This window comes from Drosophila sulfurigaster, chromosome 3 (genome assembly GCF_023558435.1).
Source record: "Drosophila sulfurigaster albostrigata strain 15112-1811.04 chromosome 3, ASM2355843v2, whole genome shotgun sequence".
In the NCBI taxonomy this organism is placed as follows: Eukaryota; Metazoa; Arthropoda; class Insecta; order Diptera; family Drosophilidae; genus Drosophila; species Drosophila sulfurigaster.
The window spans coordinates 43,369,854-43,382,017 of NC_084883.1; the positions used below are offsets into that span (position 1 = coordinate 43,369,854).

A 12,164-nucleotide genomic window follows, 5' to 3' on the forward strand; every position below is an offset into this window, starting at 1 on the left:
AGACCATCTGTTTTTATTTAAAATTTTACGTTTATTTTGTGTGTAAACATTTTGCAACTTTACTTTTTACAAAAAATGTAAACTTAGCAGAGCTGGTTTACTCTTCCTCCTCATCAGCAGCGGCGGCACCACCACCCTGGTTCTTCTTCAGGTTCTTCCTCTTAACGCGGCCAGGACGGCCACCACCGAAGGGCGACTTCAGGGAGAAGTCAATGTGCTTCTGCGAATCCAGACGCACCACGAACGATGGAATGTTGACCACCTGCTTGCGCACACTATATAAAAGAATGAAGAATAAAGATTATTAATATTATAGAACTAACCACGTGTGCTGGCTGCAAATACAGTTGGAGCAAAGTGTTCAGTGCAACTTACGCAATGCATCTCTGCATTATGGTCTAAGAGTCTCATCCATGGTGGAATCAACGACTTCTATACAACCAAAAGACGTTGAGAGCCGGTGCAAGTAACTTGTTCGACTCCCAAGTGGTCTTACTGAACATATACCAATGATTTTATATATTGCCTTGCGACGTTTTGTATTTCCGCCGCCTGCTCAAGCGAATATTTACCGGATGTGACGCTGACGGATCAACACACGGGCATGATGGATGGACTTGGCCAATCCCAGCTTGAACACCTGGGTCTGCAGACGACGCTCCAAGAAATCCTCAATCTTAAGACCGAGCACGTAATCGAGCTTCATGCGAGACTCATCCAAGACACCAATGCGCACCAGACGACGCAGAAGAGCATTACCTAAAACAAGTACATCATGTTAGTTGCAAGTCACTGGGAGATATCATATAACTACATAGATGAAGCTGGGTTCTCAGTGTGTATTGGTTAACGTCAATGCATTTGTTCAGACAAGAAGTGTCAGAATTATTATTTTTTTGTAATACAAATCATCACATGACGTGGTGCTAGCAATACTGAGATTGCTAATTATGAACTTACCCTGGAACAGACGCTTCTCGTCCTTCTCATCCAAAGTGAGCAGATCACGGGCAGCCTTACGGATCTTGGCCAAAGCGTACTTGACGCGCCACACCTCACGCTTGTTGCGGAGACCGTACTCGCCGATGATTTTCAACTCCTGATCCAGACGCGCCTTTTCATAGGGGCGACGGGGAGTCACATAGGTCTTTGAGAAGACCGAGGGTATGCGGCCGTTAACCATGATTCCAACAATTCAACCGAGTTCTGTAAAATGTACATGTGTTGAGGTTAGTTTTAATCGTGTAATATTCAATGCATCCCATGACTTTTTAAGAAAATTACTACACTTCATCATTGTTGCGTTACTATTACAATGTATTATTTTGTTATTTCGATAAAATGTAGTTGTTTTACTTTATATTTCGTGATTTTGGTTTTTGGGCGAAATTTTACGTACGTTCGGTTCAATGTTTCACGCTGAAAGAAAGAATAAGAGAAGTAGTGTGACCGCATGTTGATATTTAAAATATACCACAAAATCTTGATTTCATCTGGCAACACTTATAGTATATTTTGTGCTACATATCAGTGTGGCAACGTACAGACAAATAATTTTAGTAGTCCGGCAATGTCAAAAAATCACCAAGAGATGGCGCTAATAATTCATTTATTTTTTTTTAAATTTGTAAAATAAACATTAGTTTTGTGCTATTTAGTCATTAATTCTGAGTGCCATAGACTTTCATAGTAGTTCTCCACTTTTTATTAGCTGCCACACGCATCTGCAAAATGTAGTTACCCTTAGGAGCCGGAATCTCCGTGAAGAATTTCTCACTGTCGATGCCATAGTAAATAATATCGTGCTGGGCAAATATAATTATAGTTGTGTATTAAAAATTTTAAATTATATAAAAATTACCTGATAAGGACACGAGTGATTAGCATTCGTGTATTTATTAAAATGCTGGTTTATTAAATGGAACATTTGAGAAGGCGCGTTCTGTCCCATGAAAGCACAGAAATCGAATGTCTCGTTTATTATTTGCATCCGGTAAGCCTTTGTAACTCTAGAGAAGATAATATTCATCTGAAAAATAAAGTTAATAATGTGTATTATTGCATACTATGTATACAAGACTTACAGTGACGTCATTAACAGGTCTTTTATCACGCATTGCGACATGAAAGTTTAATGAAGTTTGCCCTTTAGCATCGGTTCGCATTTCACAGTGTTTGAAATAGCAATAATTTAAATCCAATGGGGTACATTCCGCTTTTGTGACAGCAAAAACTGCTTGACCTGGAGCTGTACAAAATATTTGCAGGAGCAATATAAGCAATAGCATTATATAATTATTCCGCTGTTCCATGTTTTCAAATCGAGGTTTTGGTTTCAACTGTACTTTATACGAAAATAGTGGTGTGTAGAAAATTTGCAGATTATTTTATTTATCTTAAATCATCGTTTCGTTGACTGAATCAATTTTGTGCATGTAATTGCATAATTATGAAATTAAATATTGCTCAACAACAAAATGGTTGAAAATTGAGCAACGGTAATTATTTTCAAGCCACAGCACTTGAAATAGTTGGCAGCGTCCAGGTAATTAATGTTAGTTTTTTGGGATACACAAGGAAAAAATACCTAGAGATCGCGCCACAATTATTGTTAACCGTAATTAATAATGTGCGGTGTCCGTTATTAATGTACAGTGCCAAAGAATTTTACATGAGCCCTCCACTTTTTATTGGCTGCCACTTTCATCTGCAAAATGTAGTTACCCTTAGGAGCCGGTATCTCCGTTAAAAATTGTTCATTTTTTGGTGCCATAATAGATGATATCGTGCTGGGAGAATAATTTAAAAGTTGTGTATTATAAATATTATGTAAATGCAAGAAAAGTTACCTGATAAGGACAAGAGTGATTAGCATTTGTCAATTTCATAAATTGTTTGTTTATAAAACTGAGCATCTTAGCTACAGCCGTGTTTCCCATGAAAGCACAGAAATCAAGAGACTCATCGAGAAGAGGGATTCGATACGTCTTACTGATCTTAAACAAGATCACATTTACCTGAAGAAATATTGTTAAAAATTAGTAATATTTTAAATGTAGTAATCGCTACTTACGGTAACATCATTCACGGGTCTTTTATCCCGCATAGCGACATGAAAGTGCATAAAAGTGTGACCTTTATCATCGGTCTTCATTTCACAGTGTTTAAAATAGCAATGATTTAAATCTAGTCCAATACATTCAGCTTTCGTTACAGAGAGAAGAGCTTGACTCGGAACTGAACAGAATCCTTGCAAGAGAAGAAATTGTAGAAATATTCTAAAATCAGTCCGTATTTCCATGTTGGTGACTCAAAACTTTTGTGCCAATTGTTCAAAAGTTAAAAATCGCAGTCTATTTTTGTTATCTTCAATCAGTAGTTGGTTGACTGAATCAATTTGGCGAATATAATTGCTATATTATGAAATTAAATATATTTCAAATTCCAAGTAATTATATACAAGTTTAAATGCTGTTTCGTCATACACAGACATTATATTTTAAGTTAAAAACAGACAAATAAAAAAGAATAACAATCTTTAGAGACTAAATATTTGGTAAAACGAGAAACTTGCCAAGCGATGGCGCCACAAATTGCCAACAGATGGCGCCACAACGTTTGTTCTTTGGCGTCTTCATTGGTGTGATGGATTTAATGAAAATGCCGTTGTATTTAACTTAAGTTTATTGATTATTATAAACGTATAAGTGGTGTAATTGAAAGCACAAATTGAAGTGGCTTCGCAATGAAGTTGGCTGCGATCCATTCACGGGTTGCTCAACTAATCGTTTGGTGTTGCCAGCATATGGGCAATAGGTGGCTGACAGAGTTGCCACAGTTTATCGTAATTGGCACAATTCGATGTTGTGCAGTGTTCTTTATTAATATACATAACCAAAGAATTTTACATTAGCCCTCCACTTTTTATCGGTTGCTACTTTCATCTGCAAAATGTAGTTATCCTTAGGAGCCGGTATCTCCATTAAAAATTGTTCATTTTTCGTGCCATAATAGATGATATCGTGCTGGGAGAATAATTTAAAATTTGTGTATTATAAATAATATGGAAATGCAAGAAAATTTACCTGATAAGGACAAGAGTGATTAGCATTTGTCAATTGACTAAATTGTTGGTGTATAAACCTGAACATCTTGGCTACAGCCGTGTCTCCCATGAATGCACATAAATCAAAAGACTCGTCGAAAAGAGGGATTCGATACGTCTTACTGACCTTAAACAAGATCAGATTTACCTAAAGAAATATTGTTAAATATGAGTAATATTTTAGATGTAGTTATCGTTACTTACGGTAACATCATTCATGGGTCTTTTATCCCGCATAGCGACATGAAAGTGCATAAAAGTGTGACCTTTTTCATCGGTCTTCATTTCACAGTGTTTGAAATAACAATGATTTAAATCCAATCCAATACATTCAGCTCTCGTTACTGAGACAAGAGCTTGACTTGGAACTGAACAAAATCCTTGCAAAAGAAAAACTGGTAGAAATATGCTAAAATCGGTCCGTATTTCCATGTTGTTGACTCAAAACTTTTGTGCCAATTGGTCAAAAGTTCAAAATCGCAGCCTACTTTTATTATCTTCAATCAGTAGCTGGTTGACTGAATCAATTGAATTGCTATATTATGAAATTAAATATATTTCAAATTCCAAGTAATTATATACATACATGTTTAAATGCTGTTATATGTTCGTCACTTTATATTTTAAGTTAAAAGAGGTCAACTAAAAAAGAATAACAATCTTTAGAGACTAAAAACTTGCCAAGCGATGGCGCCACAAATTGCCAACAGATGGCGCCACAACGTTTGCTCACCTTAATTGTTCAACGATTTTATATTAATGTTGAATAGCAAAGAATTTTACATTAACTTTCCACTTTTTATAGATGGCCACTCTCATCTGTAAAATGTAGTTACCCTTGGGAGCTGGTATCTCGGATAAAAATCTTTCATTGTCGATGCCATAATAGATGATATCGTGCTGGAAGAACACAAATTAAGCATAGCTTTGAATTCTTTGGAATGTCAACAAACTTACTTGGTAAGGACAGGAGTGATTAGCATTTGTGAATTTACTAAAATGTTGGAATATGAAATAGTATATTTTAGCTAATCCCGAATCTCCCATGAATGCACAAAAATCGAAGGACTCGTCAAAAATGGGGATTCGATAAGTCTTGCTAACCTTAAACAAGGTCAGATTTATCTGTACAAATATTTTGAATATTAGCATTATATTTAAAGCATTATTCGTCACTTACGGTGATGTTATCAAGTGGTTGTTTATTCCGCATAGCGACATAGAAGTTTAGAAAAGTTTGACCGTTTGCATCGGTTCTCATTTCACAGTTTTTAAAATAACAATGTTTGTAATCCAATGAAGTGCACTCTGCCTTCGTGACGGAGACAACCGCTTGACTCGGAAATGAACAGAATCCATGAAAAAGAAGAACGAATAGCAAGATGTTATACACAGTCCGTTGTTCCATGTTTACGACGAAAAGCTTTTATGCCAATTGTTCAATACACAAATATAGTAGTCGATTTTATTTATCTTCAATCAGTAGCTGGTTGACTGAATCAATTTGGCGATAATAATTGCTCTATTATGAAACTAAATATATTTGAAATACAAAGTAATTATAAGTGTTTAAGTGCTCATAACACCCAGACTTTATAAATAAATTAAATAGAACTTAAATAAAAAAGAATAAACATTTTTAGAAAGTCTAGTGATTAGTTAAGATATTTTGTAAAACGAGAAAATTACCAAAAGATGGCGACACAATGTTTGTTTATCGTAATCATGAAATGTACTCTATTAGTTGAATAGCATAGAATTTTACAACAACCTTCCACTTTTTATTGGTGGCCACTTTCATCTGTAAAATTTAGAGTTACCTTTAGGAGCCGGAATCTCTGATAAAAATAGTTCATTGTCGTACATAGTTGTTGACTGGGATCAGAACAGAATCCTTCCAAGAGAAATAGGAACAAGTCCGTTGTTCCATGCCGTCGACTTAAAGCTTTTGTATCAATTGTACGATAAATTAGTTGTGTACCTTTTGTACTTACACCAATATACTATATAGGAAAATGACAGTTTATTTTGTTTATCTATATGTCTGAATCAATTTTTTGTTTTTATTTGCTTTATTCTGGAATTAAATATTTCTTAATTACGAAGTAGTTATATTTTGAAAATTTTAAATGGTGATACATCAGTACATAGACTTTGTTTTAGTTTTCAATACTTTTCAAATAAAAAAAAGCACAAAAACATTAGGTATCGTAATTATAAGGTACAACGTGATTGTCGCCTTCTATTACGTATTGGGTAGCATATTATTTTAAGCAATGTACTTAGTCTTGAGTACCATAGAATTTCACAATAGCTTTCCATTTTTTATTAGCCCCAACTCTCATCAGCAGAATATAATTACCCTTGGGAGCTGGTATCTCCGATAAAAATCGTTCGTTGTCGACGCCATAAAAAATAATATCGTGCTAAGCAAACGCAATGACAGTAAAGTATTTAAAGTATTTCAATAATAGTATATTCACCTGATATGGGCAAGAATGATTAGCATTCGTGAATTTATTGAAATGCTGCGTTATGAAGTTGAACATTTTAGCTAATACACCAGACTGTCCCATGTAAGCACAGAAATCAATTGTCTCGTTGAAAATCGGTATTCGATAAGTTTTGGTAACCTTAAATAAGCTGATGTTTATCTGAAAGTATTCTTGATTTTATTCTGTATACTATTTAAATGCTTCACTTTTAAAGAAAAGTAATTGAAGTATAATATTTATTGGCACTTACGAGAACATCGTTATTAGGACTTTTATCCCTCATAGCCACATAAAAGTGTAGAAAAGTTTGACCTTTTGGATCGGTTCGCATTTCGCAGTGCTTGAAATAAGAATGTTTTAGATCCAATGCTGTGCACTCTGCCTTCGTGACTGTCACATGTGCTTGACTTCGAAATGTATAAAAGATTTGCAACAGCAAACTCAACAGCAAAATGATATAATCAATCCGTTGTTCCATGTTAACGACCTGAGACTTTTATGTGAATTGTTAAAAATACAAAAGGTTTAGTTGTGCACTATTTTCACGATAGTTTATTTATCTAAAATCTGTAATAATGATTGGTTAACTGAATCAATTTTGAAAATATAACATAATTGATTAATTATGAAATACAAAATAGTAATATTATAAATTATAGATGCTGACTTCAATCAGTTTTTGTTACATAGACTTTGTATTCACTGCGCCAACTAGGCGAGGTAAAGGTTTTCATAGCCACCATGTAGTCTCCACTGGGCATGGGCAAGTTATTCATTATATGATTACCGTTGTATTCCAAGTTCTTGACAATAATAGCGTGCTGTGAATAATACGAATGAATATAAAATATAAGCATAAAATCCATAACAAATTCTCTTACATTGAACGGACAACTGTGATTGAAGTTTGTGGTCGTTATCCAAGTTTTGTAAAAAGCGTGAAATAATGGCTGCGAATTTATGTTGCGCATATAGCTGCAATAATCCACAGTTTGATTGAACAGAAACGGACGATATCCATTCGATTGCTTAAACAATTGAATATGCAACTTGATATCGTCGATGGGCAATTGATAGTAGTTACAAATGCTGTTGACTTCAGTGACACCGCGACGCACGATTTTCATTTCGCACTTTTCAAACTCACAGAAACTCGGATCGTAACACTTGCAAGTCAATTTTTTGATTACAAAGAGACTTTCCACAAAACCTGGACATATTAAAAAAATTCCACACAATATGAAAATGTAGTGCATCTTGTTCAATGTTTGTTTTTTAACTGATTTCCATGTGTCACATTTAAACGCTTGCGAATATTATTTGCAATCATATTTATAGTATTGCTATTATATGCGTGCTTTAGTCGTATAATGGTTTTAATGGGCACGCTTTGAAAATGTATTATCGACTTTGAAATTTGTGCTTCATTGAGCGCCAAAAATTCAGTCATCTTGTTGAGGGAAATCTTTATTCAAATGTAATTTTATTTAAACGAAAGAAAACAAATATAATCAATATAATTTTCTGGTTTGAAGAAAGTTTATGTTTTTGATTAATCGAATTATAATGATAGCTAAATTTTATTCATTGTCGGAAAACTTTTACATTAATATATTTAACTCACACTTAATCAGTTCGCATTAGGAAAACTTTGAATTCAGATCGCCAAGTTTTCGCGAAAGCAATTTTCACAACTACCATGTATTCTCCATTGGGCATAGGCATATCCTCAAGGAATGGGCTACTGCCATAAGTAAAGTTATTTACAATAATATCGTGCTGTTGAATGAAATGAATCCATTAAGATTTTACAGAGTTTCAGCCATTTCAACTTACATCAACGGGACATGAGTGATTGAGGTTTGTGTAGTCGACGAACGTTTTGTGCACAGCATAAACTAAAGGATACGAAATCGGATTGCGCATATAGAAGCAATAATCGACGGTGTGATTCAACATGAACGATTGATAGCCATTTGTTTTGCGGAACAATTCGAAGTGCACCTTAAAGTCGTTTATTGGTTTCCGATATATTTCGCACTTCATATTGAACACGATCACGCCACGTCGCACAACATTCATCTTGCACAGAGTGAAATCACAGAAACTCGTATCGTAGCACTTGCAATTTATTCGAGTGATCCTAAAAGAGCCGCCCTCAGTGGATTCGGGAAATATTATGAAAATACCGCACAAAATAATAATGAAATGCATGTTTCGATGGCTAGAAGAGAACTAAAATTCATATACATTGTCAAATGGCAATTGCAAAGTGCTTCACTCCAATCGCTTTTTAATTGCAGCGCATTTAATAATGTAATGTAATGTATGCGCAAAGTGCCTTCGTTGCGTATGCGTAATGTGAAACTAATACGGCATTGTTTTAAATGAATTATTTACATTTTAAATTATATTTGTTATTTGGTTTATTAGTTGCTTTTTAATGATGTCTATATTATATTTGCTAATGTAAATTTAAATGCGGCATTTCAATTTCGTACGTGCGAAATATGCCATCAATGCGTATGCGTATGCGTAATGTGAAATTGGTTTTTCTTTAGTTTCCATCGACATTTTAAATTATGTTTAAGTAAATTGTTATTAATTGCTAATAACGTTTGGGACATACAATATTTTTTGTAGCATTTCTACTTCTTAATGAAAAAGTATGCCTACCTAGCGTATACGTAATATGGAAATAATAACACTAATTTGTATAACTTAAAATGAATTGACAACATTTTAAATTATATATATTTGTTGTATTCATATCAATTTTAATATCGCATTTTCATTTCTTAAGGTCATTGCCTACATTGCGTATACGTAATGTCAAACTAATTTCCCTTTTCTTAGTTTCATTCGATTTGACATTTTAAATTATATATTTGGTTAAATTTAGGTTGTTATTGTTACATTGCATACATTGCGTAAACGTAATGTCTAACTAATTTCCCTTTTGTTAGTTTCATTTGGTTTGACATTTTAAATTAAAATTAAAATTAAATTTTTGTTGATTAGTCATTGTTTGAGTCACATAATTTTACGTATCATTTTTACTTCTTAAAGGAAAAATATGCCTACATTGTGTAAACGCCATATGAAACCAACTTTTTATACCCGCTACCCATAGGGTAGAAGGGTATTATAACTTTGTGCCTGCAGGAAATGTATGTAACAGGTAGAAGGAGGCATCTCCGAGCCTATAAAGTATATATATTCTTGATCAGCATCAACAGCCGAGACGATCTAACCATGTCCGTCTGTCCGTCCGTGTGTCTGTCTGTATGTCCGTCTGTCCGTCTGCCCGTATGAACACCTAGATCTCAGAGACTATAAGAGATAGAGTTATAATTTTTTTTCGACAGCATTTGTTATGTTTGCACGCAGATCAAGTTTGTTTCAAATTTTTGCCACGCCCACCTCCGCCCCTGAAAATCAATAAATTCGAATAACAAGCGTAATTTTCAAGCTACAGCTGCGAATTTCGGTGTTCACTATATCGATATAACAAATATACCGTTTGGTATATTTTTAGTGTATTTGTATTATTTGAATATTTTGAAAAATACCGCAATATTTTGCTTTTATTCAAAATGGGTAGGTGGTATCTCACATTCGAGCACACTCGACCTTAAATTTCTTACTTGTTTAGTTTCAAACGTAATGTTAAAATAATATGCAATTTTCATAAAGTTGTAACTACTGACGACTTTTTAAGTTATCTATATATTACATACTTTTTAATGATTGTTGATTTGTCTTTGCATTTCTTTTTCTTAATATGAAACTCGCTTACTTTGCGAATGCTTAATGTGTTACGGAAAAAGCTGTTTTAAAATGAGTTTACAAAAATTTAAAATATACATTTAGTTATATTTGTAGTTGATTGGTTTGTTTTTAATAGTTATTATTTAGCTTTGGTGACATAAATTTTAATGTTGCATTTCCATTTCTTCCAGGCGCCGACGAGCAGCTGAATAATGTAGTTGCCATTGGGGGCAGGAATATCCGGCAAAATAGCACCATCTTCTTTGCCAGTGACAATAATATCATGCTATAGTTTATAGAGTAATTAGTCAATTGTAGCTGCAAAACATTTAATGAAGAACGAACCTGAAAAGGACACGAATGATTCACGTTGGAGTACTTCAAAGCATTTGCAGCAATGTGATTGAATAAGGTTGGAGCCAAAGCATTGTGAATAAATGCACAAAAATCGATTGTTTCATTGAGCACCGGAATACGATAAGATTTAGATACTTTAAACAAAGTAACGCCAACCTGTCAAATAAAGCAATTCAATTCAATATATATTTTTTAATTTTTTACAATTCAATTAAATAAATAAATTTAAAATATGTTTCTTTTTAATATCTTTACTCACTATAACATCATCGATCGGCTCCTTGTAGCGCAAAGCTGCATAAACATTGTAAGTTGTTTGACCTTTTGCATTCGTATTTAATTCGCAATGCTTAAAATACATGAATGTCAAATCCAATGATTTGCATTCTGCTTTTGCCACTCGAAAGGAATTCGCTAATGCAGATTCTGCACAGAATAGAATTAAAAGTGTTCGCCACATTTCGAATTTGCGCGTTTGTCACTTAACTTGTTACTGGAAGTTGCTCAAAATTCTAGTATTTTCACTCTGCAATTGTAAATATTTTTAGCTTTAATAGTGGCCACTTTTGTAATTGTTTTGTGAATTAAAAAAGCATTCTCATTGTTTTTTTCATTTCAAGTTAATGGATCACTCGCGTTTAGTTACGCTTTATTGAAAAAGTTAATGTCTTGTTTTGGTTAACTAAATTGATTTCGGTGGGTTTTAGACTATTTAAAAAAAAAAACTCTGTTTCAGATGTAGCCAGATAACGTTGCTGTTGTTTGATAGCTTATATTTCAGAGTAGATTTAGAAATAATAAATAAGAAATATATAATTTATTGGTGAGTAAATATTGCGTCGAAATTTAACTTTTTAATAGAAAACAAGTAACATACAGAAAAATCCATAGGAATTACAAAAACTTAGGGTTACTGAAGAGTAAACCTTAAGTGGAATTGAAATTGATTTAATAAAATTTAAGTTAATTATTTATTTCTTAATTCAATTCGTGGAAGTTTTTTTTGTACTTTTAAAAAAGGCTGAAATAGTAAAATAAATATTTAAAAATTAATATGAGTATGAATATTATTGCAATGGGTAGATTTAATTTTTAATAATGTATATAATTGATTGAAATTGCGATTAACTTTACCCTTAATTAAACAAAAGAAGAAGAGTTAATTTAATTTGAAGAGTTAATTTTTATACCTCAAATTGAAATAGGAAATAGGATTATAAAAAAAACTATAATATAGATTTAAATGTTTTCAAAATGTTGTTTAAATATAGCTTGAAAACTTCGAAAGGTTTGTTTGTTTTTTATTCGGCTTGAATATAAATAATTGGCTTAATAACAAAAGACAAAAAAAAGATATGTGTACATATGTAGGTACTTTTATGGTAAGTCGTTTAAAATATTAAAAAAAGATTTTCTAATCGGATTAAAACTACACT

General features: G+C 33.2%; 2 protein-coding genes across 3 annotated transcripts; both read right to left on the reverse strand.

The window, feature by feature from the left end:
* Positions 1 to 10: 10 nt before the first annotated feature.
* LOC133841506 (small ribosomal subunit protein uS4) lies at positions 11 to 1,476 on the reverse strand. The gene is made up of 4 exons (XM_062274042.1): positions 1,400 to 1,476; positions 961 to 1,206; positions 573 to 759; positions 11 to 275 (listed from the first exon to the last, which is right to left on the reverse strand). Exons 2-4 carry the CDS (start codon positions 1,181 to 1,183, stop codon positions 98 to 100), a joined length of 588 nt encoding a protein of 195 aa, XP_062130026.1. The 5' UTR covers positions 1,184 to 1,206; positions 1,400 to 1,476; the 3' UTR covers positions 11 to 97.
* Positions 1,477 to 1,590: 114 nt separating this feature from the next.
* LOC133841507 (uncharacterized) lies at positions 1,591 to 5,191 on the reverse strand. Of its 2 annotated transcripts, XM_062274043.1 has the most exons (3): positions 2,085 to 2,325; positions 1,862 to 2,029; positions 1,591 to 1,805 (listed from the first exon to the last, which is right to left on the reverse strand). In XM_062274043.1, exons 1-3 carry the CDS (start codon positions 2,310 to 2,312, stop codon positions 1,662 to 1,664), a joined length of 540 nt encoding a protein of 179 aa, XP_062130027.1. In that variant the 5' UTR covers positions 2,313 to 2,325; the 3' UTR covers positions 1,591 to 1,661. The 2 variants fall into 2 exon arrangements, with proteins under 2 accessions (XP_062130027.1, XP_062130028.1); XM_062274044.1 differs by lacking the exons at positions 1,862 to 2,029; positions 2,085 to 2,325 and adding an exon at positions 5,063 to 5,191.
* Between the last annotated feature and the right edge of the window lie 6,973 nt (positions 5,192 to 12,164).

Bases quoted from the DNA above. Each gene is read 5' to 3' on its own strand.
- LOC133841506 (XM_062274042.1), bottom strand. From the start codon at position 1,183: ATGGTTAACGGCCGCATACCCTCGGTCTTCTCAAAGACCTATGTGACT. The intron at 760-960 runs GTAAGTTCATAA...TACTTGTTTTAG, and splicing joins CGAGAAGCGTCTGTTCCAGG to GTAATGCTCTTCTGCGTCGT. The intron at 276-572 runs GTAAATATTCGC...TCTTTTATATAG, and splicing joins ATCCGTCAGCGTCACATCCG to TGTGCGCAAGCAGGTGGTCA.
- LOC133841507 (XM_062274043.1), bottom strand. From the start codon at position 2,312: ATGGAACAGCGGAATAATTATATAATGCTATTGCTTATATTGCTCCTG. The intron at 2,030-2,084 runs GTAAGTCTTGTA...TTTATTTTTCAG, and splicing joins GACCTGTTAATGACGTCACT to ATGAATATTATCTTCTCTAG. The intron at 1,806-1,861 runs GTAATTTTTATA...ATATTTGCCCAG, and splicing joins ATCACTCGTGTCCTTATCAG to CACGATATTATTTACTATGG.